General features: G+C 40.9%; 1 protein-coding gene across 1 annotated transcript in view; it reads left to right on the top strand.

Annotated features, from left to right (window-relative positions):
• BEND4 (BEN domain containing 4) overlaps window positions 1-27436 on the top strand; it is a 28033-nt gene extending 597 nt beyond the window's left edge. The window contains 4 exon segments of the mRNA XM_039699116.1: window positions 7880-8446; window positions 19822-19913; window positions 23214-23454; window positions 26785-27436. Coding sequence (XP_039555050.1) covers window positions 7880-8446; window positions 19822-19913; window positions 23214-23454; window positions 26785-27002 — 1118 coding nt within the window. The 3' untranslated portion in view covers window positions 27003-27436.

Raw genomic sequence — 27436 nt, forward strand, 5'->3', positions numbered from 1 at the left:
AGTGGATGCAGACTTGGCGGGGCAGGCGGCGCCGGGCGGGCGCACCTGCGGGAGGGAGGGAGGGAGCGAGGGAGCCGCTGCCGCCGGCGGCGCGGACAGGGCAGCACCGGGCCGGGCGCTCCGCTGCGCTCCGCCGGGCTGGGGCCGGCTGCCGGGGAGCTGCTGCTAATGGAGAGGCTGCTGATAGAGAGGTGGTGATTTTAACAGAAAGAAAATAGATCGGCTGCTTGCCTGCACCGTTTTCATAAGATGCAGTGACAAACAGGAGATCAAATTTTTATTTTTTTTTTCTTTAAAGGTGTAAGATACCGAGATGCTGAACGCATATCTTTTCCTCTAGTGATGGCTTGGAGTTAAAAACCCACGTAGATCTTGATATGCAACCTAAATTTGGCATCAGGAAATGGGAAATTGCATCTTTAAGCAGAGTACAATCAAAAATGAATTACAATAAATCCTATATAATTGCATAGGTCATTCTCTTTAATGAGATTTTATTAACCTGACTGTCAAGCTTTTGAGTCAGGCAGATATTTTATCTTCTTCAACTGATAAAAGTGTCAGCTATAAACCACCATATAAATATTCATAAATCTACACATCTGTGGCAGCCTATCAGCATCATTCTTTTGGACATTAAAAGCATTCTAATTACTTTCTGTCTAGCAGAGCTGAAATGCTGCCTGTTATAGTATGTGCTTGGCAGGCATGATTGCTTTTGTTTGCCATCACAAATAGCAGCATCCTATTTTATATACTGATGGTCCAGAATATATTCAGGGTTTGACTGAGCAGGATGAATATTATGAAGCACCATCTGGTTTTGATAACATCGGGTATATTAACTCATCTGTTAATTTTTGACACATCATTGATTTATTTATTTAGAAAAATGGGATCCTGTTTTGGTATGTTGCTGTTTGCCTTTGTAACAAATGTGATGACATTTCCTTACTAAACAGGGAGATAGTCTAGTTAATAGGATAGATGGCTATGTTTCAATGCCTGGTTTTGCTTAGAACTAGCCTTGTACTGGATGAATTTAGCATGTGTTGTTACAAATAATTCAAGTACTTTACCAAAAAGTTTAACTCTTGAATAGGTTAGGCAGAGAATTCACATCTCTGGGGCGTAGTTCTGTGATCCATGGCAGAAGGTCATCTTTCTTTATGAAATTGCTTCTTATATGAAATGCCCAAATGGTGGTATTTAAGTATTCTTTGTGGCCCACAATCAAAACACTCATGATAAATGTGACACCTACATTTCTTTACAGAAGCAGATTACACCGTGGAAAACATTCACCTGTCTGGTAGATGATATATGAGGCCATATTCACTGCAAAGCCCTCTGGGCTCCGATGAGCAGAAGTTTGGACTTTCTTTTTCCTGAGTACATTGTGCTAACCAGGCACTAGAGCAGGCTTCAGAGCTTGTCTTTGATTTAGTTCTATGCCAAAGAGAGTGAAGGAGCTGCCATTCGTGCACTAAAGTTCTTTGAAATCTCTGTCCCTTCAACTGCACATTCAGGCTTTACTTTAGGTTCCTATATGGGTCCCAGCTTACCCTTTGCTCAGGTAAGTGCCATGAGAAACAGAACAGGAGAAAACAAACCAGAAACTTGCTACAGTGTGTACAAGTAGTGTTTTGCACAAGTTGTTACCAGAGGTGGCCCGCAAAGTTGGAAAGGGGACTGGAGCAGGTCCCTATGAAGACAGGCAGAGAAAGTGGGGGCTGTTCAGCCTGGGTAAGAGAGGCTGCGTGGAGCCCTCATAGCAACCTTCCAGTATCTTAGGAGGGCCCACAAGGAAGTTTTAGAGGGACTCTTCGAGAGGAACTGAAGCAAAAGGACAAGGAGTAATAGGTTCAGACTGAAAGATGGGCAATTTAGGTTAGATATGTGGAAAAACATTTTTACTGTGAGGCTGATGAGGCACTGGAACAGGGTGCCCAGAGAAGCTGTGGATACTCCATCCCTGGCTTAAGGCCAGGTTGGATGGGTCCTTGAGTAACCTGGTCTAGTGGAAGGTGTCTCTGCCCACAGCAAGGGGTGTGGAACTAGATGAACTTTAAGGTCCCTTCAAAGCCAAAACATTCTGTGATTCTGTAAAGCAATAGGCAAGGCTTTATCTCCTGGGTATTTTAATCCCAAAGGTAGGGATGCTTTGCTGAGCTGTGTGCCCACCCTTCCTGCTTGGTGATGAAGTAACACCACGCAGCTTGTTCTTGAGAGCTGTAGCACCACTAGGATGAGCAGGAAGTTGGGACCCCAGTGCTGTATGTATGTGAAGAAGTCCCATTGTCCAGAGGCTTGAAATCCTTTTAACTGATGTGTGAACCAATTTAATAGCACAGGCCACCTCTGGGGAAGCAGAGTTGGGGTTTTGGCCCTGGAGAGTGAGAGCATGTTGTGCATGCACAGTCACCCTGTACTTTGGCCAGCACCTGTGGGGTCTCTGGGCTCCCCACAGCAGCAAGAGGAACAGGCCCAGAACACCTCTTAGGCACAGGTTTGTCTCAAGCAGTGGATGTTGACCCAAGAGGGACAGATCACCCCCTTAGTAGGTGTCCACCTGCACGTGCATTCTCCACAAGGCAGTCACCATCCATGATGTGTACAGTTTTCCCACTTAGTTTATCCTCAGCACTTGGCAGGTGCTTACTTGAATAAAGGGGTGGAGTGCTGTAGGGCAGTTTTGTAGGGGTACCCACGTCCTAAGTTCAATTTCAGAGATACCCCTCTTTTTGCTGATAACTTTTCACTTGTGCAGGCAACAGTGAGCATATAGCTAGTAAAACACCACTTCTGGGATGCCTAACTCTGTGCCAGCAACTTAAACACTTAATGCAGTTGATTCTTAAACTTCAGGCATGATGTCTCTGGCCCTTTGGGATTCACAGCTTCAAGTTTGCTTTTGAAAGTGGGCACCTCAAACACAGTCATGACTAAAGATGCTTCCATAATTCTACAGCTTTTTCTAATTGTTAGAATGCTTCCCAAGGGTTCCCAGATTTTCCCTCAGTTGCTCTCTAAGAGACCACTCTCACCTCCAGAGTCCAGCAGAATTGCAGGAAAAGGGGCTAGGGAAAGGAAGAAAACCAGGAATTCTCCACCCGGTGCCATGGTGGAGAAAAGTTTAGCTTGAGATCCCATCATGCTGGGAAAGATCCTGCATGAGAAATGTCATCTTACAATGAGAAATGTGAAGCTGCACTGCAACACAATCCTTCTCTTTCCTCTAGAGGTTACTCTGGCTGCTGTTGCTGCTGTGAGCCACACAGGTGGGTTCATTCAAAGCACCAGCAGATACCCATTTTCTTCTGTAAAGTATCAATTCTTTATTAATCTATCCAGATTATTTTCCTGGCATGAAAACTCTGGTAGTATGTGCATTGAACAGTACCATAATCCACCAAAGTCCTTTTCCTTAGGAAAGCATGATATGGCATGCTTTACAGTGCAGCTTAAAATTCAGGGTGGGCTTTCATGGAAAGCAGAGAAAGAGCAGACCTGGTAACACCTGTTAGCTGTGCCAAAAACATGGCATATTTAAAATGGCCAGTTAATAAAGCTCTGTTATGCCCAGACAGAAAAACAGTTTGTTCTGTGGAAAGCAAAGATGAAGATCAGTGTTTTGACCTTTCCTTAGAAATTGTGAGCTCGCATCTGGAAGCAGATCTCTCAGATAAGTACTGAAATGACCAGACATTTGTAGTCGTAATCCAGTGTACTGTCTCAATGATCTTCATGCAAAATGCCCAAGAAAACATTGTGTAGTCATAGGAGGTGTCAAATGCTCTCAATATTGTGACCTAAGCACAGATATTTACAGCAGTGGTCATATCTAAAAACATGACCAAGTCTCTGTGCTTGGATAAAGGCCAGTTTGAGGGGTGCAAGGCTGTAGCCCCAGGATCTCAATTAATCAAAATATTGTAATAAACAAATCAAGAAATACAAATAATCAGGTGAGAGGGCTGAGTCACTGCAAGGTGAAGAGTGAGACGACTGGAATTGCTAAGGAGCCTGAACGTCACAATCTCACTGAAAATTAAATATCAAAGAATACATTCCCTGCAGGGGAGAGTGTATGGTATTCAGACCCACTCAATACTTATAAAGATGACTCTTTAAGCCAGCTGCCCAAGAATACAAAGGAAACTTTGGAAAAGCCACAACCTGAATCGAGATCCACTGAGACCCAACACAATGCTTATTAATAAAGCTGTCTGATCTAAGCATTGAAAAGACCCTTAGGTGTGGGAAAAGCTGAAATTATACCTGCCAAAATTTCCAGACATCTTTTCTGATGCATTAGTTAGTGTAAGTTATCAGACTGAGTTTCAGACATTCACTCTTTCTAAACCCTGTTTTCTGGTGGTTGAATAGCCAAGAACCTCCCCTAGTCCCAGGGTCAATGAGAAAATGATGTAAAGATGAATGCTGTATCTGGGAGTTGGTACCTGATTGGCCATGTGATAGTATCATCTGGTTGCTTGCAGTCTCAGACAATCTGGTTAGGAATACTTATGCTTTTAGCATTTTAATCCTGTTCTCTTAGCACTTTATGGGTCTTAGGCAGCAAGTCCACCTCCAGGCAAATGTCTAGTTAAAGTCGATAGAACTTCTGTAAGACTAAAGACTCAGGGGTCTGAGACATTAGGATTACATGGTTGGTGAGCAAGGTAATAAGGAAAAGGAATATCACAATAAGACTTTAATAAACTGCTTACACTGTTTTAGTCCAGTGCAGTGATTTCACTAGTATCCTACTTTCATAGAAAATACATACATTATATTAAATCAATTAAGAATCATAGATTGGTGTTTATTCAGTAGTAATCACATAAAAACAACTTTTTGTCATTTCTTAAGTGATTAGCCATTGCACAGTGCTTGCATTTCTAATTATAGTCAGTCTGTAAAAGCTGAAATCCCAATTTCTACAATATATGCTAAATGGACAACATTTTTTTTCTCTATCATAAGAAATAACTGCAGTTATCATTCTCATTTAGGGTTGTTCAGACTGTGGCTGTGTGCACCATTACTGGTGTAGAAGTCTCTTCAAAGCAGAACCTACTTCAGCACAGAGACAGATATTTCCAGAATATGTGCTGAGAGCATCCCTCACTGTTGCTGTCCAGCAGTACCCAGAAAAAATGCATTTGTGCATCTCTGGGTTAGCCTTTCAAATGATCCCTGCTTTGTCATGGCTCATTTTTATGTCTTTGAGTATGGGTTGAAGTTAAGAAAAAAACCAGTAATTGCTGTTATTGTGTCTTTGTAATAGATCTGATACTGAAGATTAAATCAATAATGTCATTTCTGTATAAAATTTCAGTTATATTTTAAACCATTATCACAGTGAATATGCCTAATGCATTACATTTTAAAACGAAACTAATAATTAATTTAATCTTTACTGATATTAATATGTATTTTGGCATTCTTCAAAACTAATAATTTGAATGTCAGGTTACTTTTTGCTAGTTTTAGAATAAGCCATGATATTGGAGTAACATCTCTTATAAAAGTCTAATCCCTTTTCAGTTGTTTCATTCCTATCTTGTCCCCATGCAACAAGGATATGCAAAGAATACGTAACTGTTTTGTGAACAGAGACAATAATGATTAAAATACAAACAGTATAGATGACTTCAGGACTGGAATCAGATTATAGGATTAAAATGAATGAAAAAACCATTCTGTAGTAGGATTGCAAAGTTACAGTCAATATCATCCTGTAAGAATTTTAAAGGGGAAATGTGGAAAGAAGTAAAACAAAGAAAGCACATCTTGTGGTTGTTGGTGATGCTTGAATTTCCTGATTTCCTTTTGGTTTATCAGTTCTCAGCTGGAAAGCTGCCATGTCACCAGGATTCTGTTCTTTTCATTCATATTATATCTCCTGTGTTGTTTGCAGTTGCATTGATTGTAAGGGTTAAAGACAGCTGGCCTTAGGTTAGTGTAGGAAGAGAGAAGGAGAGGCAGTGGGTGATGGACCTGGCACCTCATTGTCACCCACTTGCAAAAGGAGCAGCAGTGCCTGTGCATTTCTGCCCTTTGGAGCTGTAGTGTGGACAGAGGGTATTGCACAAAGCTTTGGGTCTAAGATGTGTTGTAGAAATCTGCCTTCATGAGTTTGAACCTGTCTCCAGGAGCTTGATAATGGCTCATAAACACAGGAGGCTGATGGTGAGGATGCTTGCCATGGTCCTAAGGCCACTCCAGTCCTTCCCATGGAGCCCCTGGACAATCCCTGCATGGCCCCAGGCAGCCTCATGACCCAGCACTGGGCTTGGGCTTGCTCTGCCCACCTCAGGTTCCTGGTTTTTTCAGTTCAGTCCTCAGGACTTCAGTTAAGAGTTTTGTGCTGGGGAGGTCTCTGGCTGCATTTGAGACTGAGATTATTTGTATGCTGCTTCAGCCCTGCCCTCTTTGCAGAGATCTGGAGGATGGTACAAATGCAAATCAGTGTTGTTTCAAATATTCTTCAGGTCAGCTGTACTGACCTCAGTGTAAAGTAGATTTTCCACCAGACAGTGGAGAATCTTGAAGAAGTGCTGTGAAAACTGCCACTCCTTAAAGGCCTGAATTCTGAACATTTCTGTTTTTTGTGTATTATGAATGTGATGAGGCTACTGATGAAGTTTCGGTAAATGAAGTTCTGGGGTGCTCAGTCTCATGTATCTGTAGCAGGTTGCCTTTTCAAAAGTAAATGCGTTTGTCACTTTCTAAAAGTCAAGCCTGCCTGAGAAGTGCTCTCCAAAATTGGCAGTGCTTTAACCTACCAGCCTTTTTTTTCTTTTGCAAAATGTTAGTTACATCTGTTTAGATACCTAGAAGAACTTAGCTTTGAATAAGGTAAAAATTATTTAAAAGGCACTATTTTTACTGGGGAGTCTAACAGGTCATATCATAAATATCTTGGTCATTTTCTATCTGGGTCCAGGAAGTATTGTAGCAGCTTGAGCTGTACATGTGGACGTTGCAGAAATGAGCCATCCTACTCTGTAGGTTTAGCTTGTAGCTGCTATTGCTCCCTGAGACGTGGCACCTCCTGTTATGAGAGGAAAGCAGACTAGGTGCAGCACGGCATCCCTATCCTAATTCCAGAGCTGAGCTGCTGTCTCCAGAAACTGCTGCACAGTCCTATGTAGAGTTTCCTGATTGTGTGCAGAGCATCTTGAAGAACTCCACTCTCCACTGTGCCATGCTGGCCTGCCTGCAATCCTGCAGGACGCCTTTGCTTGATTTAAGAAGAGGGGTTTGTGCTTGTCACTCTGAGTAGTTCCTGGACATATGTAGAACCTAGAGTAAATGGAACAGAAGCAAAGTTCATTGAATTGAGGGTCAGTTGTGTGGAATGTCCTGTGTCCAATGTCAAACAAGTGCATCAAAGACAAAAAGAAGAAATAACAAAGCTTGGAAGCCTTGTTGGAGAGGAACTGGGCATAGGACAAAGGTATAGTGCAAAGTGCTACAAATATGTACAGTTAATGCCCTTCAGCAGCTTGAAATAGGCTTTCAGGGCAGTACTTACTTGAACTTGTAGCAAATTGGATGTAATTTGTATTTTCTTCCCCGTTTTCCTAACTTAATCCCTCTGAAAGAAGATGTCAGTAAGCAGTGTCTATCATCACAATGCATTTCTGATTAACAGCAAGGGCACAAGGGCACTCTCAAAATAGAAACAGAGTCAGGATTGTTTTAAATCACAGTGTTGCAGAAGTATTAAAGCAGAAGCCATAATTTTAATATGTTCAGAAACAAAATGCATGGTACTGTAAACAGTTGTGTACATTCATCTAGCTGCTACTGCCTGGCATAACCTCTTGCATTAGGTTTCTGTGATTCATCTTTTCTTTTGTTGCAGAGAGTCGAATGATTCTGGATGCCTTTGCTCAACAATGCAGCCGGGTTCTAAGTCTCTTAAATTGTGGTGGAAAACTACTGGACAACAATCACTCTCAGTCCATGATTTCTTGTATAAAGCAGGAAAACCCAAATTATAGTGAAAGACAAGAGCAATGTCAGCTCGGGAAAATGGTCCATAGTCAGACGTCAGACATTTTAGACATAGAGATGCAGTATATGCAAAAGAAACAACAAACCTCAGCCTTTCTGAGAGTTTTTACTGATTCCCTTCAGAACTATTTGCTTTCTGGGAGCTTCCCTTCTCAGAACACCTCATCAATAAATGATTTTAGCCATTTGGCAGATGTGGATCCACTTTCAGCCTCTCCAGTGCACACTTTAGGTGGATGGACATCTCCAGCAACATCGGAATCTCATGGTCATCCATCATCTTCTACACTTCCAGAGGAGGAAGAGGAGGAGGAGGAAGAAGGTTACTGCCCTCGGTGTCAAGAGCTAGAGCAGGAGGTAATTTCATTGCAACAAGAGAATGAAGAGCTTCGTAGAAAGTTGGAGAGCATTCCAGGTAAATAATCTCTTGCCATGAAATGTTGCCATTCAGTGATAAAAATAATGTGGGTAATGGTTTATTTCAAGTTCATTTTTGAAGGTTGCAGTCATAATAGTCAAAAACTGGAATTTGTCTCCAGTAATGTTGCCATTCAGTGATAAAAATAATTTGGGTAATGGTTTATTTCAAGTTCCAGTCATTTTTAAAGGTTGCAGTCATAATAGTCAAAAACTGGAAATTGTCTCCAGCCAAAATTCCTATAGGTGTGCCCCGTGGAAAATTACCTGCTGATACTCATCTCTATGAATATTGAGTCCTACACGAGTAAGGTGTGTTCAGGTGGGGATGTACTTGTAATCCCAAATTCCAAATATCAGGTGGTTTGTCTCAGTAACTTCAAACATGCTTTCATAACTCTTTATCTGTCTTGTTCTTTAATTGACATTGCAGCTTATAAACCTAATTCTCTTTTGAGGCTCCTTTTTTTTGGTTACTTAAGGAAACTATTCAAAGTTACATCCACAGTTTTACCTGAAATAATTTTGGCTTTTACCTTGAATGGCTTCTCTTAAATTGCTGCTACCTTAGTGAGAAGCATTACTATGTCTCCTCCCCTTCATTTTCAAATAAATCTGAAAAAAGAAAACCCCAAAAAAACCCCTAACAATAACTTTTCCAGTTTAGCAATACCTAGAAGCCTCTAGGAGAGAGAAAGAAATCAAATAGAAACCCCTTCTGTCAGAAGCTTCTCTTGCTTTTTAAACCTAGGACCTCTCTTTTCAGGTGAGCCAAGATACTTGAAGAGTGTTATGGGATAAGAACAAAGTATCTTGGATCTGTATTTTCTAAACTTTCACCACAGGCAAAAATACACCTCAAATAGTAATACTAAAAGCAAACTGAAATTTAGCAAAGAAAGAAGCATGCAGCATGCTTTGGACATGTATAAACACTAGGGAACTGCACCTTTTTTACCTGAACTCGAGGTGTTTAGGGTAGATCCATGAAAATTTAATTTAACTGATCTCTGAATGGCAGAAAAGCATGTCTAGCACAGCATGAGCTGCAAGAGAGAAAATACTTCAAAGATGCTAACTATGCAGAAAGGAAGAAGGCAGTAACCAACTACTGCCCCAACATGTAGAGGCAGTTGCGAAATCTGAGCAAAATGCAAGCAGTAGTCTTCATAATTCTTGTCTCCAGGTATCAGTGATGGACTGTGTGTTATTTAAATTACATCACATTTTTCTTTTGTGCATTGGTCATAGGGATACTGGCAAATCCCATAAGCAGCATTGTTCGGTGCAAAGAAAACCCAAAATTTAGAGTAACTCCCTCACCTCTCCCAAAAATAGAGAGTTACCATAACTTATGCACTCTCACTGATTGCAGCAGTGGTTAGTACATCATCTGGTACTGCATGACACAGGGAATTGTGTGGACTTCAACTCCTGTGGAGTCCTGCCTTCAGATGTGAGGCCAGAAATGATCCTGTAAGGTCTGCAATCTGACTGACAGCTCTCATTCAGTCACTTGTACTGAACACAGTAATTTTTTTTTACTTTCACTAGTGCATAACATGTATTTGACTCAGGTAGTATCTCAGAAGGCCTCTGGTGAGCAATGGCTGAATCTCTTACCTGACATTTGGTTCCAGTGCTTAATTACCCTGGTGAAAATATGTGCCTTGTTTCCCTGCCTGACTACCTGAAATCAGCTTTTAGCCATTGACTTTTATGCTTTGCTCCACTAAATGAAGTGCTCTATAGGTCTTGGTACTTCTTCTGATTGAAGGTACTTACAGATTGAAAGCTGACTTAATTTCCATTTTAAATAACAAAGCAAACAGTACTGTTTGAAACTCCTCAAATTACTTGAATCCTTCTTTGCAATTTTTTTCTCCCCTTCTGCTAATTTCTTTAAAATCTGGGCACTGGAAATGCATGCAATATGTTCCTGTGAGCTTGATCAAAGGTGAATAGACTCTTCACTTGTACCCATGGTTTCCCTGGTGGGTTGTGCAGCTGAGCTTCTCATTCTGTGCATATTTCTTCCTAAAAGTAAACACTTTGTATTTGTCTGTGTTCATGCACTAAGTGTTCCAGATTGCTCTGACTGTCCCACTTGCCCACTGTTTGCTGATTTGTCAATTTCTGTATCATCCAGAATTTTTCAAATTGTTTTAAATTAACTTTGTGATACTTGTTGGGAACGTAGAATACTTTTGAAGGTGTTGTTAGTCCTTGTTGGGCCTTTCTAGAAATATGTCTATTAATGATGATTCCTGCAATAAGAAATATTTGAGATGTCAATAGCAGGTTCCTAATATATATATGATTTAGTCTGCTGTTGTTGCAATCAACTAACTTTTGCAATCAATTAACTCAGGGTAGTAAGTTACATGCCCTTCAGGAGTCTAGGCATTGTTCAGCCCAACTTTTTCAGGCAAATCTGTATGCTTATCAAAGAATGACCATCAGGTTAGCCTGGCAAAATTGACTTTCCGTAAGACCATTTTGACTGGAATTAATTATATTCATATTCTGTAATTCTTTGTCATTTGAATCCCATTGTGATTGTCTATATTTTGCTAGGATTAATGCTGGGTTAAGCAGCAAGTATTTACCTGGGTCATCACACTTACCCTTCATCTCCCTTTAAAAGTGATAAACATGCATGGTCATAGTCATTTTGCACCCCCCAGGAGTCATGAAACTCCTTGTTAACAGTGTACCAAAGGTAGCAGACAAACATAAAAGATGTGCCAGGAGGTAGGACTTATCTGCCAACAGAAAATCATCATCAGATACATCTGCTCCTTTCTGGTGAGATATCCAAATAGATCTGAAGTGACCCATGTGTTTGCAGAAGTGTTAAGAGCCACAGAAGGTCCCTCAGGTTTTGCCACATGGTAGAACAGAGATCCTCAGGCAATCACACAGCCACCACTGAGCAAAGTTAATCAAAAATCAACTAAAGGCAATATCTAATTATTTTTGTCTCTAGTGTTCATTTTGCTTCTGTGAGCTTCTACTACTGAAAAAGCTGGCAGAAATTTTTCTGTGACTTGAGATGCCCAGCTCTGTATGTAAACAGGAGCTTGCTCTCTGTTACTTCTTTTTTTTTTTTCTTTTTTCCATCAAGATGTTGCATGCCTCAGGAGGGAGACAGAAAGCCCTCTGCAGAGTGTCAGCATTGTCTGCCACCATCTATCACATCAGAGTAATCTCAGAGCACAAACTTTGTTCCCTGCACGTTCATCACCTCGTGCTGGCCATCCGCTGGGCCAGGGAAGGCAGTGAGCATTTGGAGGGGCAGCCAAGGCAGCAGCTATGGGTGTGAGGGTTGCCATACTGTCTCTATCGAGCCACTGAAAGGGCAGGATGTTTTACATAGTGGTTTCTCTTCCCATCTTGGGGGAGCTAGTCCAGAGCTGCTGGATGAGGCTGGCAGGGGATGTGGGGCCATGGCAGTGTGCACCATGCCCTCCCCACCGTCACTGAGGCTCCCACTAGCAACTCTGCCAGCAGAATATAAAAGCAGCAACCCCTCCCTTCTGCTGTATAATATGAATCATTTTATCCTTCTCCTGAAATACTTTGCATTTCTTTTTTTTACTTTCCATATGCAAAAGCCCTTTTAAAATCCATGAGAGTTTGCAATCTAAAAATAGTTGCCGCTATACATCTCTGCCTCAAGCTTGCAAAGCAAGGCTCACAAAGACTACCACGAAAAAGAGTGTTTTCTCTGCAGATGTAAAGGCAATGACACTTTTTTCTTTTTTAACAAATATTACAGAAGACATATTCTCCTGTAGCTTTTGGACACAGAAAATAAGATTTTTCAGTTTTCAGGACTCTACCCTGTTGCTGCAGAACCCTTCAGTTCTGTAGGATCTTTTTGCCTGTAGCCTAGCATCACTCTTTGGCAAATCACCACTGGAGAGAAATGATTACATGGATAAAATGTCCCATGTATTTTGGTTGCTGGATGGGTAGATTTTTTTTTCTCAAAAAAACTCCATTAGATTTGACTGAAACAATACTTATATTTGTATGAAAACTTAATTGTTCCAGCTGTAGAATATATGAAGGAAAACTCATATTTAAGTGCTTGGGGTTTAAAGCAGTGCAACTTCTTTCAACTTGTCCAGTTTTCCCAATATTTATTTTTTTAGGGCAAAATATTAACCAAGAATTTTCAGTTTTCAATTCAACTGAACAGAAGAGAAGCATTTTCATTCAGTGTGTTATCGTGTCTTTTTCTGAAAAATAATTGAAGTTTAGGTAATTCCTGGAAGGAGTTTGGCAAAATTATCCTTGACTTTTTAAGGTTTTGAGATCATTAAGAATAAAACAAAGTAATTTATCCACATGAGAAGAAAAGTGTCTCCTAGTTTCTTTCCTCTGTATACAAATTACTGTGGCTGTGATACTTTCCCAGTAGTGAATCTAAAGACATGTTTGTGGAGCTGCATACAAGACGTGGATTTTAACCATGAGGATATTAAACAGTTCTTCATTATTATCAGCATGATTTTCTCACACTTTTTTTATCTGAAAGGGTGAAAATATTTCCAGGTGATTAAAACAAAGGTCTATAATCATGAGTTAGGGTTCGTCTCCTGTTGCTCCCAGCTTTGCTGTGTGGTTTGGGATAAACCAATCTGAAAGTAGTGAAAAGGTATAATTTAGTAAGTATATGGAGCAGTGTGTGACAAATACAATGATTATTCTTACTTTGTTAGCACAGCAGTAAAAAATACTCCAGCAAATAGCAGAGGGATGGAGAATGAAAACTCCCTCAAATGCTGAGTCCTGGTCACGTATAGAGACTGCATGCATGGTGGCTGGAAGCAGCCAAAGCAAAGTGGGATTTGCAGGCAGAGTTAATATCAATGTAATTGAAAAGTCAGACAAGTTTTCCAGGAGGTTTTGTGTGCCCAAGGCTTGACTCTTCTTCCTGACTATTGGATGATATAATAAAAAATACTACTTTTCCCTACAAATCCTGTCTCTTTATACTTTCAGAGCCTCATGTTTCCAAAGGGCCTACCACAGCCACAGTATAGATAAAGCAGCCATCAAGGGTTATGATGAACACTTTTTCATGTCCTTTTTTTGTCCTTTTTCTTGATGTTCACATTTAACCACTTCGTTGGTTTCCCTTGATGTTCTGGATGTTTTGGTCTGATCTGTGGCCTCGTTCTGCTCTTCAGCTTCAAAGTGTGAAGTTACTGTGAGAAGAGAGAGCCTCGAGCACGGTCACCCAGTGTTTGGCACAAGAACCCCTTTGAATTTGTAGCTCAGCTTTGCTTGCTGCTGGGGGTGACAGCTTACTTTGCTAAACCAACCTGACTACAAAAACTTACTGAAACATGTAATTGCAGCAGATCAGGGCTTGCTTTATCTGTTTTCTCTGTGTTTCTGGATACAAACCCACAAGAATTTAGGAGATCAGGTTTCTCAGCCAACTTGGGAAACCGGAGCTGGTGGGAGTTTTGTGGGGAGCTGCAGCTCAGCCTGTCAAGGATGAACTCCCAGTTCTCAACTTTGGTTTGGCCTTTGCAAGTAAACATTTGGTTTTTAGTGACACAAACTGCTGTCCCTTCTCACAGGGGACTTCCTGGTTTCCCTGCTAGTTGCCAGCAGTAGAAATGTGTAGTAGAGGCATTTACAGAGCATGTCCCTTCCAAAGGGAAGACTTCACTGCTGAACAGGATCACAACAGGCTCCTTCTAATGAGTAGATGGAAAGTGAGAGAGCACAGACAAAACTAAAAGCCACAGGAGCATGTGGCAGCATCACTTAAATGAGATGCACAGCTGCCTTATTTTATCTCTTTTAATCTGTTGTTTATGCAGAGGTGTATATCCCAGGGGCATATGGGAGGGGAAGATTCTTTTTTTCTGGAAGAAATCTATTGCAAAAGAAAATTAAAAGTACAATGGCTTTTCAGATGCAGATTTATAGAAATTAAATTATTTGCCTGGAAAACACAGCTGAGAGGGATTTTTTAAGTAATGGGATATTTGCTTGAATTTTTCTCCCTTCCCTGTTTTCAGCTGGCATGTAGGTCAATTTAGGAAATCTTTAACACCCTCCTACACATTGTGTCAATTCTTTTGATTTCTGCTGTATGCATTCACTACAAATGGGTGCTAGTTTTATTTTACCTTCCAGTCACAAATATCCAAATTTGCAGGCTCTTGAGCACTGAGATCAGTTCCTCCCCTATCTCTCCTTGCCCCTTGCTGTTTTTCCAGCCCATCACACTCCAAACAAACTTGTCTTCATGGACCATCCATGCAGCTTTTGCTGGCTTTCAGCTGACTATTGAAATAAATTACCCTATGAGCTAAAATAATCCAAGCCATGCACACTTGTCCAAATCTCAGGCAGCAAAGGCATCTCCAGTAATGTTATAAGAAATTCACACAGCCCTGTGGTTCGTCAGCACGTTCCCTATCATTTGTTACATCTTTTTGACAGTCGAGCATCAATTTAGAAATGCCCTGCAATGAACTCGGAGAGCAGCGTCGCTCAAGGTCAAGTGAAGGAGGACACAGTGCAGTGCTGAGCCAGTCTTAGCTAACAGCTGCTGCCCTGAGCAGGGTGGGTGTAGATGTACACCCTTCCCAATTTTCCCCCCCTCTGGTGAGTCACAGGTAAATGGTCTTGAGTGCTGAGGGATTCATCTTCTGCAGAGCACCAAGAGGAATGCTAGCCAGTGTCAGCTGCAGAGCACAAAATCTTGTTAATTAACAGAATAACCAGATTTCTTACTGTCTGTTTATGGTGCTGAGGCCGCTGCAGAGAGACATGCAGGCAAACTGGGGGTGAGCCATCCCTTCTCACTGGGACTGTCTGATGCTGCAGGAGAGGCTGGAGATTCACTTTATTTACCTTGGAGATGTGCCGTATTTACAGCAAGCCCAAGCATCTCTTCACAGTGCTGTGCTTTGGCAATGTAAACAGCCCTGGAATGTTTTGCACTGGAGGCTGCATTTTTGGGAGGATAAATGAGAGTTCTCATTTTGACAGATACCAGTGTAAGTGATTGTGTCCCAGTAACATTTATAATAAGCAAAAACCCAGCTCATACCAATAGTAGGGATGTTCTTGGCCTTTCATAAAGATTTGGAAACAATTATCAGAGGCAAAGGTTTAAAAAGAGTGGGTGATAATTGGGAAGCATTAAAAGCGTGTCACTGAAGGCCCCAAAAGACTAACTGGGGGAAAAGTACAATGTTGGTTACAAAACCCACTGGTTTAGAGGGAAAGTAAAGGAAGAGTTAGAAACATAACAAATAGATTTGAGGGGAAGTTAATGGTGATGCGTAAAAAGCAGTTGGGTCAGTGGTAAATTAATGATTAAAATTAAATGTGGAGCATTGTCTAGAGAAGGCTTCCTTTCCCTGGCAAGATAAAGGAAAAATATGACATCCTAAAAACAGTGTTGGACCATTATCAGATAGAAATAGATTTTATCAATAATATGGAACTGTTCATTGAATATTTCTGTTCTGGTACTTGTGAAGGGTAGCATGATGCAGTCACACGAATATAGTGATGATGGTAAGCTTGTAGAAATATTTTTTATTTCCATTGTACCTCTGGGTGTTATCAGCAGCTTCATGTGGGACTGCAGCCTCAGCTGCCTGTCCCAGCTGCCTCCCCATGCTGGGACACTGAAGAGCAGTAGCTGCTTGGCCACTGCAGCTTTTCCTCCCTAAGTACACATCAAGTTTTTACCAAAGGCACAAGGCAGCTGCTACCAAAGTGTGATGTTTTCAAAACCATGAGGTTTGGACAACTCACTTCAGGAGCTAAACCCAACATGAAAAAGACAATTCTGACCATAATTTTTCTTTATGCTTTGTAATATTTTAGATGCTTCAGAAGACTGAAGGGTGGAAATAGTATCTGATTTTTTTCAAAAGGATGTGAGATGTCCTGGAGGACGGTAATTTTGTTGGCCTGATATTGAGCCCAGACAATCTAATTGCAAAGCTGATGCCACTTTCAATTAATAGAGTGCTAAACCAGAATAATGGCATTACCACCAGGCTACGTCTTGCCAAATTATGGTTTTGATGAGATGAAAAATTTGGTTGATGAGTACTACAGATATTTAGGGTGTTACATAACATTAAATTACAAAACATGATTTAAAAACACAAATATATTTGTATTCGGGAAAACTGCCATGATGCAGTTGAATTTCTGGAGGGATGTTTTTTGTGAAACTGTTCACAGCCCATGTTTTTAATACTTTAATCCATGAGCACACAGTCATTGCTTACAGCTTGCAAGAGGTGCAGAGGTAGCTGTGAGAGAGGAAGATGCGAGGTGACAGCCCTGTCACCTGTGTATTGGGGCACAGAGAACATGGCTCTGCTTGGTTTCAGCCCCTGGGAAATGCACTGAGAAGGGCACTGAGTGCCTTCAGTGCACTGAGAAAGGCTTTGGGAGGTCACAGTGAATTTCTCCCTGGGTATTGAGGCACAGCATGGCCAAAGACCTGTGGCCATCAGCTGTACAGACATGTAAGGAGGTGTAGGGACTCTGCTTTTAGAGGGAGCCCAGCACCTCTGGAAGATCAGTGTTGGGCTTAGCAAAGAAAAAATGGAGAAGTCACTTTACCACCACTAAGTATATAACAAGTAACAGGCATTTTCCATTTCTTTTCCAAAAAATTTTGTAAACCCCAGTTTGAAAGAAAACAAAATGCTGACTTGAAATAAGGTTTATGTTCCTGTGAGTAGAAACTGCATCACTGGGAGATGATTACTTGACTTCTACAGTGTTTTACTGTCGCTGTGCTGTGTGGCAGCTCAGGCTGAGAGATGATAGCCTGGATTTTGTCACTGGTGACCACCACAGTCACTGTTCTGTTCATTAGACATTAGGATTCTCTGCAGAGAAAGCTGTGACAAGCTGTGCTGAATAAGCATGTGTTACAACATACAGATACCTAGAATAACAACAATGTCTGAAACTTGGATCAATAACAGCAAACACCTGCCACCTCCTGCATGTGTCCTGGTGAGCATCTTAGCCAGACCAACCTTCCCTGGCACACCAGGTTCCCTGTAGGCCCTCCTCCTCCTTGCCCTGTAGCTCCTGCAAAGACCTTGCCCTTTCATTCTCTGCAGGCCAGGCTACTTTGCCATCTCCAGTGTCCATTCTGAAAGGCTGGCACTTTCTGAAAGTACAAACTGTGGAAACTCTTCCCTAATGGGCAGGAAAATTACTGCCTCCCCACAGGCTTTCTATTAAATCATAACAAATGTTATCTCTATGTTGGTATCTCTCCCACTACTTAGAGTAAGAACAAATTCCTGTTGCTGATGTCCTGATAGTGGATAGCTGCATAAGCATGAGGAGTATCAGCCCATGGGGCTATCATCTTGTTAACCCTGTAGAGACCCCATCAAAGATAAACAGAATAAGTAAACCAGTAGACTTAAGTGATTATTCATCTTCCCAGCTGGGACCCCCAGGCTCTTACAAAGTTCCATTTCCTGAAGGGTTTGGAAGAAACAGTTCTCAGCAAAGAGAATATCTGCAGGGCAGTAGGAGGGACGCAGCAGCAGAACCAAAGCTTTGACTCTCCAGCTCGTGCTGCCCTCTCTGTGGTTCCTTCTAGGCTTCAGTTAATATGGCAGCCCAAGAAGTCTGGATTTGCAAGTAGCACCTGGTGTTTGAAAGGCTGAGGTTATTTGTACCAACAGCAAACTCTGCTGTGTCATGGCTTTAAAGTCAGAAGTGATCAGCATCCTCTAGTCACTACAATGATTAAAAAAATCAAACAATGTTGTGCTCAAAACATTGCTGCTTTTATGAGGATAGAAGTTTTTATAAGCTTTGGCTAGCTTTTAGTACTTTCATGTTTCTCAATGGTAATGAGAAGGCATTTTATCAGCAGCATAGAGTTCAAGCAGAGCTGCACTTCATCTACTGGGGACACAACAGGTTAAGTAATTTCCTGTTGTCTTCTCAATTGAGCCCCGTCCTCTTGGAAGAACATAGGTAAACACATCCTTGGATAGCCTGCAGTGAGATTACTTACTGTGTGAAAAAACAGAAGCAGGAGTAAATACACTGATGGGCTGTCTTTACAGAGAATTCAACGTGGGGTGCAATAACATAGAAATTTATTCATCATATCAGGCACTTTGCATGACTTCTGTGTGCAGACTGCTGGATGTCACTCCTCTTATCCCCAGTAAAGGGTCTGTTTTGCACAGAGTAATTTTGTTCTGTGCCCTGTCTGCCTAGACAGGGGCATAGTAAGCTGAGTGGTGTGAATGCCAAGGAAAGAGGGCAAAATACCCATAAATCCTACCTTCAGACATTCTCAGGTATTTCAGTGCTTGCTTTCAGATCGCCAGCTTAAGATAAAGCCCAAAGCACCACATTTTTTCAGGTGTAAAGAAGTAATAAAATGCCAAGAAATAGTAATAAAAAGGAATGTAAATATTTCTTCTGGGTTTTGAGCTGAAATGACGATCAAATCTGAATACTTCACAAAAACAACTTATTCAAAATGTGAAAGTCATAAGGTACCCTAAAAACTATGCTTATTTAGTCTTGCACAAGTCAGTTGTAATGTTGGATTAATATCTGTTTAATTCTCCTATGGTGTTTCAGGCTCAGGAGAAAAGAGCTGTATTTCAAAAATACTCCAGAGTTAATCAGGGATGTGGCAGCATCTGCTTAAGAGAGACCCGTAATTGAATCATCCCTAATTAACCTATCACCTCAACAGAAGGGAATAGGATGTTGGTACCACTACTGAAATGGATAAGAGGGATGGGAATGGAAAGGGGGGAGGATGAGGGCAAAGAGAAATAAAGCAATTTGCCTAACACCTAGTTTTATAATAAATTTGGGAGGAGGGAGGGAGTAGAAATTGGAGTATACGAGTCATTGAATTTTCTTAGTATATTTAATCAGACTGTAGTTTCAAAAACATTTAAGCATATTTACATGTTAATCAATGCATTATTTAGGTCCAGTAAATGTTTCCTCATTTGTATGGTTTGGGATTTTTACGGTATTTACAGATTTTTTTTCTTAGTATCATTACTGCTGACCTAATTTGTATTTGTAGTAATTATAATTTCAAACTTGGGGAAAAAACCCTTTGAAAACTAGCAGGCAGAAAAATAAAAGTAATTTCAGAGATCTCGGTATAGGCAATACAATACTTGTACATTTATTAAATGAAATATCTTCACAAATCAAAATGAGAAGTATTTCCTATTTGAAATAAATCTCACAGACATAGAACAGAGATACTAAGGAACACTGCTTGATTTAATACTGTTGTTCTGTTTTGTGCTTTATAGCTAATACACAGTAATTGCAATTTGTTTCATGCAGTGCCCTGCCAGACGGTTTTAGATTATTTGAAGACTGTACTTCAGCATCACAACCAGCTTATGGTGCCACAGCCAGCAGACCATCCAACTGAGGTAGTGTACAGTGAAAACAAGCTGCATCTCTTCGTGCTTGATCATTCATTACAAACACAGGCGCAAATAAATCAGTAGGCATTTAGTAGTAAAAACTGGTTAAAAACTGTCATTCTTAAGTACATAATCCCCTAAATGGAGGAAACACATCATTAATATAATCCAGAATTACTTTATTGAGCAGCACCTTACTCCCTGGATCAGCACCAGGTGTGCTTGCCTTGCTTTGGGTAGTTTTTCTCTCCTCTTTCTTCAGAAACACCATATTCGTGGGTAGAATTTAGGGTAGGGCTACCTGGTGACAGCTGTAGCTGCATGACTGAGAGTGGCTGCATGTGGCATGCAGCAGTTCAGGGTGTGTATCGCTTTGCTCCTCCATTCAGTTTTATCCTGTGCAAATTGATATATACATATTTATATTTATATTTATCACTAGCTGCTATCATTCAAGTATATTCCAAGGATTCATTTTCCTTTTTTTAATGCTCTTTTGCTTAACTAAAATTTTCAAGTACTGTAAAAACTGAGGCTGTTCTGTAATGTCTCACAAGGAATAGCTTGTCACGGTGTGACAGAATTTTGTATTCAATTAAATGCACAGATATGAATCTTTTATTCATAAATTTCATCATGTACAAATACAAGCAGAGATGCGTTTGTATTTTTGGTTCTTCCTTCAGAGTCTGCTTATTTCGTTTCTGGGATGTTTTATATTTGTTTTCATTTAATGACTGCTGGACACACCAAACTACATCATATATTTAGCGAGAATGTTTTGCCCAGAAGTGCTTTACTCTCTGAGGAAGCAATGAAAGTGTGTCTGTAGCAGGAATCCAGTAATTGTTTAACAGAGTAGCATAACACTATATCATGCCTTGGAGAAGAATGAGGAAAAATATCCTACATTTCAGGGGGAACAAGAGAGAAGTGTTATAAAATTGAGGCTGAGGAGTTACGCAAAATTTATTACCCTCTCCTCAGTTAATAGCAGTGTGAGCTCTCATGAAATCTAGATGTTGGGCCTTTCTGCACCCTGTTTTCATCAGTGCTATATATATAAACACAGAACAGCTTCAAGGATAGCTTGCTGCTTAGCAAAGCCACCCATGAGCATCTGTTCTTAATGCACATGAGCAAGCCTGGAGCCTCAGCTGGTGCCATTATGGGCTGGCACTGTGTAAGCCAGGTCTGGCAGGGCTGAAAAGCAAGGCAGTACCTACAGTTACCTGCAGCTTATACTTTGCAGTGGTACCAGTAAGAATGGTCATTGCTTCACTAAAGGGGTTTTTTAACAGGAAAAAAATAGGTTTCAGAAATTAAAGGTAGGAAAATAACCTACTTTATATAAAAGGAATGTGAAGCTAGCTGCTGAAAAAAAAATTAAATACCAGTGTGAGGATCACATGGTCCTTTGTACTGATGTAGTGGAACAAGCCAAGGGAGTATTCCTGCCAGCTCCCCCTGTGACAGAGTGGTCACAACTACTTCAGCCTAAGAATATGTTACTTCCAAGAGCTGTGCATGCTGCCCCTGTGCTCTTCTTCCTTCCCCAGCCCCTTCACAGTGCTGGAAGAGGACAAGGAGCTGGACTCGATGGATTGCAATGTTCTTCCATGACAGAGCTCTTCAGACATATTACTGGCTTCCCAGGGCATCATGTATGGGCAAAAACTAAAGCAGCTGCCCGTGTCATGAGTGGAGGGGCAGGAATTGACCCTGACCTGTTTGCAGTGACTGAGGAGATAATGAAGTGCAAAGAGAAAGCCCCAAATTTAACAGGGCTAGACTATAGGTGAAGGGTTTCTCTCTTAGGGGTGAGAGCTTGAGTTTACAGCTAGAGGGGAGTGAGCGAAGTGTTGAGGTGTTTGGGGAAGGAGTGGCCCTTCAGACAGACAAAGCCCATCTCTTCCCTTACATTTTGGCTTCCTTTGCAGCCTTTTGGGTTTGTCCTTAGCTGTCTTTGCAAGGCAGAGAAGTAGCAGACAGCCACACAGGCTGAGCCCCCAGTGATGCTAACCCCACTGGGAGGTGGTGTGACTCTAGATCATAGAGATTATCTAATGATAATTTCAGCACAGTCCTCACTAATTTCAATCTTCATTATATTTATCAAACTTGCAAAAAAAATTAAAAGCAAATACCTGAGGAAAACTTCAAAGATGCTCTCAAGCTGTCTCCCAGGATGCTATAATAAATATGTGAAAGAAGGCAAGGTAGTCCTTAAAATAGTCTTCAGATATCAAAGGCCTGGAAGTGAGAACTTTGCAGCACTTGCCCACAAGTGTGGCATGGGGCTGAGCACCTCACTGAGCATCAGACCTGTGTTTCTCTATCTCACTGCAAGCTCCTGTCAGACCTGAGGGCTGCACAAAGAGTTCACTAATTGGGCTACCAGATTTATGTGTTTTGATAAAGAGGTGCAGCTGTAAAAGTGAATGAGTCTCTAGGAGGGTGTGGTTTGGGTTTTTATTGTGTACTTCAATTATATCAAGTATATTAACAGTACCATCTTACATTAATTGGGTAATCCTGAACTATAGCGTTTTATGGGCAACAAGAATTAAATACAATTTAGGTACAATTGACTTAAGAGGGCTTATAAATGTGTGTGTATTACAGGAATCCCCATAATTAGTCCTACAGCATTCATTTAATGTTGGATATTGAAGCACACAAATTATGAAGGTTAAAAGCAAAATTTCTTTCCAGCTGACACAGTGGCATTTCTTTAAAGCTATAATTTGAGTTAATACAGCATTCATTAATAATAATGAAGCTTTTCGTTTTCATAGTTGCTTTACTTATTTTCTTTACATTTTTCACAGTAACATAATTGCTGTCAAGTTTCAGGTGTGTTCTACAGAAGTAATAAATTTATTATAAAAATAGACCAAAAGAGTCACCTCTGAGGGAAACTATGAGCTGTGATGAAGTGATCCATTTGATCAGGCTCTTCAAAGACCCTTTTTATGCATTTCACCATATTAAGAAGAAGCATTACACTTAAATAGTATGCCCAGTTGCTGATTCTTAACTCATTTTAACCTACTTGTGAAAGTGTAAATTATCAATAGCTGCACCTCTCAAAACTTATTCATTGTACCTCACCCCATCCGAGTTCTAGAAAATGGAAATGTAATTTCAGAAGTACTCATTCTCTGTAAGAGCAATTACATGTTCACTTTGGGTTGTGTTTCACTGTCGGTATCATGGATAGTTAAAAACGTTTCTTTTATTGCAACTGACATCTTCACTTATTTGCCTTGCAAAATAAGCAACAAAAATATTTGACTTTTGCAGGGGAGTAAGCAGTTGCTGAACAACTACCCTGTCTACATCACTAGTAAACAGTGGGATGAGGCCGTAAATTCTTCCAAGAAAGACGGACGACGGCTCCTTCGCTATCTCATCAGATTTGTTTTCACAACCGATGAGCTTAAGTACTCATGCGGCCTTGGGAAAAGGAAAAGGTCAGTGCAGTCAGGAGAGACAGGTCCTGAAAGACGTCCTCTGGATCCAGTTAAAGTAACATGTCTCAGAGGTACTGCATCTTTTCGCTCAGTGTCCACCATATGTGATCTCATTTCACCACATTGGCTCTGGCTCAGTAGAAGCATTTTTGGCTGACAGTGGCAGAACTAGAAGGGGTTTCACAGGCAGGTGACAAGCACCCAGAAACCCTCCACGTTCTTTTCATACATACATGCAAGTGTGTATGTATGTATAGTATATGTGTTTGGGGTGTTTTTGATGGGAAAAAACCAGGCCTCTTTAATAAGAGAGGACCCAAATGCAAGGGCACATGACACTAATACACTTTAAAAAGCAGTGAAGCAAAACCAGACGATCCTGATCACACTCTTTTATAATAAGCTCAGGTAATTTGTTAACACCAATACACAGCACAACTAACCAAAGGAATAGGTACAGTCTAATGTCTAGCAAGGATGATGCACAAGAACACAGTGCATCATTGGAAAGAGTGCAGAAGCAGAGTTTCAGAGTAGGTTTGGAAACATCTTCTAGGGTCAAGAATATCTTCAAGTTAATTACAAAGTATACATAAGTGTGTTGTCCAGAATTTAACTTATTTTTGGCATACTGATGCAACATTGCCAGAAAATGTTAGGGAACAACTTTCCTCCATGTTTAGCCTGAAAAGGGAGGGGAGTTTTGCAAGCATTTCACAATGTCAGAGAGTGAGGCTATTGCACAGAAAGGGTACAGATTGCAAAGAATGTTGTGTACTTTGGTATCCTAAAATTGTTTGAAAAGGCTGGTAGCAAGCTTTATAATAAAACATACAAAACAGGACTTTTTAAAGCCAAAGTAAAAATATATTTTTAGTTTCAACATCTGCATTGTATAAATGCATATGCTTATTATTTCTTTAATTAACTCATAGTTAACTTTATAGTATTTTTTGGGCACATACATGAAATTTTGTTTGAACTAACCTCAAGAATGTTTTACTAATGAATGCAATGTAAAAAACTATATTCTGGTCAGTGGTAAAAATATCTTCACTCATCTAACTGGAGTCCAAAGTGGTTACACACATCAGATATATGGGCCTCTTCCCTTTTAGGGTAGAAGAATCCAACAAGGCTAAGCAATGCAATGTAAAAAGCTATATTGTGGTCAGTCAGTGGTAAAAATATCTTCACTCATCCAACTGGAGTCCAAAGTGGTTACACACATCAGATATATGGGCCTCTTCCCTTTTAGGGTAGAAGAATCCAACAAGGCTAAGTAGATAAGACTTGTGGTTAGGGTACAATATTGATGTAACCAGGTAATGAACTCAGATTTTACAAGCAGACAAATTAGGCAAACAAGCACTTTTTGTACTACAAAATAATCTTTTAAGCTACTGTATGAGATTCTACCAGAGCTAAATTGGAGGAGAAATCCATCATACACTATGCTGCAGAGGTCTAGAGAGTCAGGGACCCAGAAATTCTCCTGGAAAATGAAGGCTGGAAACGAGTACTTTAGCATTTATTAAGTTATTTTAAGTACCACCTAATAATTTATGCACAAGCACAGTGCTGATACCCTTTTCTTCCCCTTTCTCTCACCTGGCTCCCAAGATTAATAGTAAACATGGAATTTTGCTTGTGGCCATTGTCTTTTTGAGGTCCTGAACACACAGAACATGGGGAGCGCTCCTTGGGAGAAAGAGAAAGGGTAATTTCTTTAATTATCAGAAGCTTGAAGAGGAAACCAAACATGCAGTAGGTAATGACCAGCTAAGGAAGCAGAGTAGACAGCTCTCCCCATGGGCCTTTGTGTGTAGGTGGGGACATGACAACTTTCTCCAGTGCTGAGAGTTGGCCACTAGCTCCTACTCATTTACAAGCCAAGATAACAAGTGTCTGACTAATTCTCAACCCAGCTAATTATGCCTTTACACCATAGCCGAGAGTGCAAATTGGTTCTCTGTCTGCACTCAGAGTTTAAATATATATAAACATTTTTAATATATTCCTACAACTGACTGGTGTCTGGAGCCAGTTTTAAAACATCCTGGCAGGCTTAAATTACAGCATTACTTCTTTACATGGTAACCATTTCTCTGAGAAAAAGACGAGTGTGGGGGCACATGTGAACATAACTAGGTAGGAATTACTGTTGCCTGTGTGGATTTCCAGGGAAATGAATTTAAAACAGAGATCGCTATCACTTTTGCAGACACACTGCTGGAGGAGCTATGCAAAAATCACATCCTAATTGTCCAACAGATGAGATACCTTGCAGGCACGGGAACTGATGTAAAAGCACAGCATTCCCTGTCTGGAGATGTGGTGACAGTAATGAAGTTACCTTACACCACTTATTGTGCTGTTGGCTTGTCAACAGTAGAAAATAGAATTTAAAAATATCCTGGGACACACAATGCTGCATGAGGGAATAACTAATGTTACAGAATAAATAAGCAGCTCCGTTTCTATATGAGGTACAGTGTATCCAGTATCTCTAATAAGATGCCCTCACATTTAAAATCATATTTGGATGTTTCAAAGTCCAAATACACCTATTTGAGCTATGTAGCAGTTTACAACTCCAGACTTGGCGGGGCACCTTCTGCAAGTCTAGCATATAGCACGTCAAAGAATCTGAAAAATAAATTATAAAAAATGTAATCATCACATACAAATAGCTGTATGTGCAGCAGCAGCTATTTAAATAGCTAAAATGCATGCAGTACAATTCATTTTCTCCTGCATTGAAAACTATTGCGAGGCTCCCTACATCAGCTCTCTGATCTCATTTAGCTATTTCTAAGGCCAAATTAGTCTCTGAAAAAATATGTGTAAAATACAGGGAGATGAAAATAGCAGAACTTAAAAGAAAGATATCCCAGACAGACAGGAGCACCAAACTGAAATAATGGCAGTGACATTTTCCAGCAGGCTGGGGGCTCCTGCAGGTTGCAGGTGCTGAAGGAGCCAGCAGAGGGAGGTCAGAAAGATCCAGCAGCAGTCACCTTGAGGTATAGATACTAACAGGTTTCTAATGAAATATGTCCTGGCTCGTGGTAGCTTCCACACATATTGCACACGCTGAATCACAGCCCTCAGTTCGAATTAGTTCTTTGTATTTCCGCCAGAAAGGATATTACATCCAGGTCCCATGAGTCACCTGGGTAGCTCAGGTGTAACAACACACACTGCATGTGGAGAAACACACTTATGCAGAAATACAACAGGTCCAAGTGGCATTTTCATGGCATCCCCCATAAGGCTTTACTTCTGCTTAAGTAGAGCAGCAATACCTCCTTTCTTATTTCCCATGAGCTTTTGACACCTGGGCAATACCAGATGCTGCAAAGACAAGTTGCTTTTAATCCTTGCATGTTTCCCTGCAGAGTTCATTAGGATGCACTGTACCTCCAACCCGGACTGGTGGATGCCCTCTGAGGAGCAGATTAACAAGGTGTTCAGCGACGCCGTGGGGCACGCGCGCCAGGGCCGCGCCGTGGGGACTTTCCTGCACAATGGCAGCTCGTACTACGAGGGGACTGACCACCCGGGGGCACAGGACGAGGTCTTCAACAGAGGGATGCAGGACGGATCTGGAGATTGATGGCACTGAGAACCGCGTCGCGCTGCAGTAGCAACCACTTAATGTAGGAGAGACTGTTTGTTAAACATCCCTAACCCTGCTGTCATTTAGGAGTCCAAAGCATGTTCGAACACACACTGCATACATTGCAGCTTCTCCGTCCTACCCTATCCCAGACAACAGAAAGAAATCCATTTCAAGACCTGCTTTATGGGACTTCTCAGTGCCTATTCTTTCCAAACCCTTCATAGCTCACTCAAAGGGAACATGCAGTCCATTTCATCCAGTTGTAGAGGAAAGGTCATTTAAAAACTATAGAAGTGTCAAAAGAAACTACAGCTACTATCTATCTCTTCAGCCTATTGATAACAATCCCAGGCCTGGACTCAGAACAGCTTTGCTTTCCCTGACTAGAAGATATGTACAAGTCTGCACACTTACAACAAAAAAAAAAA

The sequence above is a fragment of the Passer montanus genome, unplaced genomic scaffold, assembly GCF_014805655.1.
Source record: "Passer montanus isolate IOZ18808 unplaced genomic scaffold, ASM1480565v1 scaffold13, whole genome shotgun sequence".
NCBI lineage: Eukaryota > Metazoa > Chordata > Aves > Passeriformes > Passeridae > Passer > Passer montanus.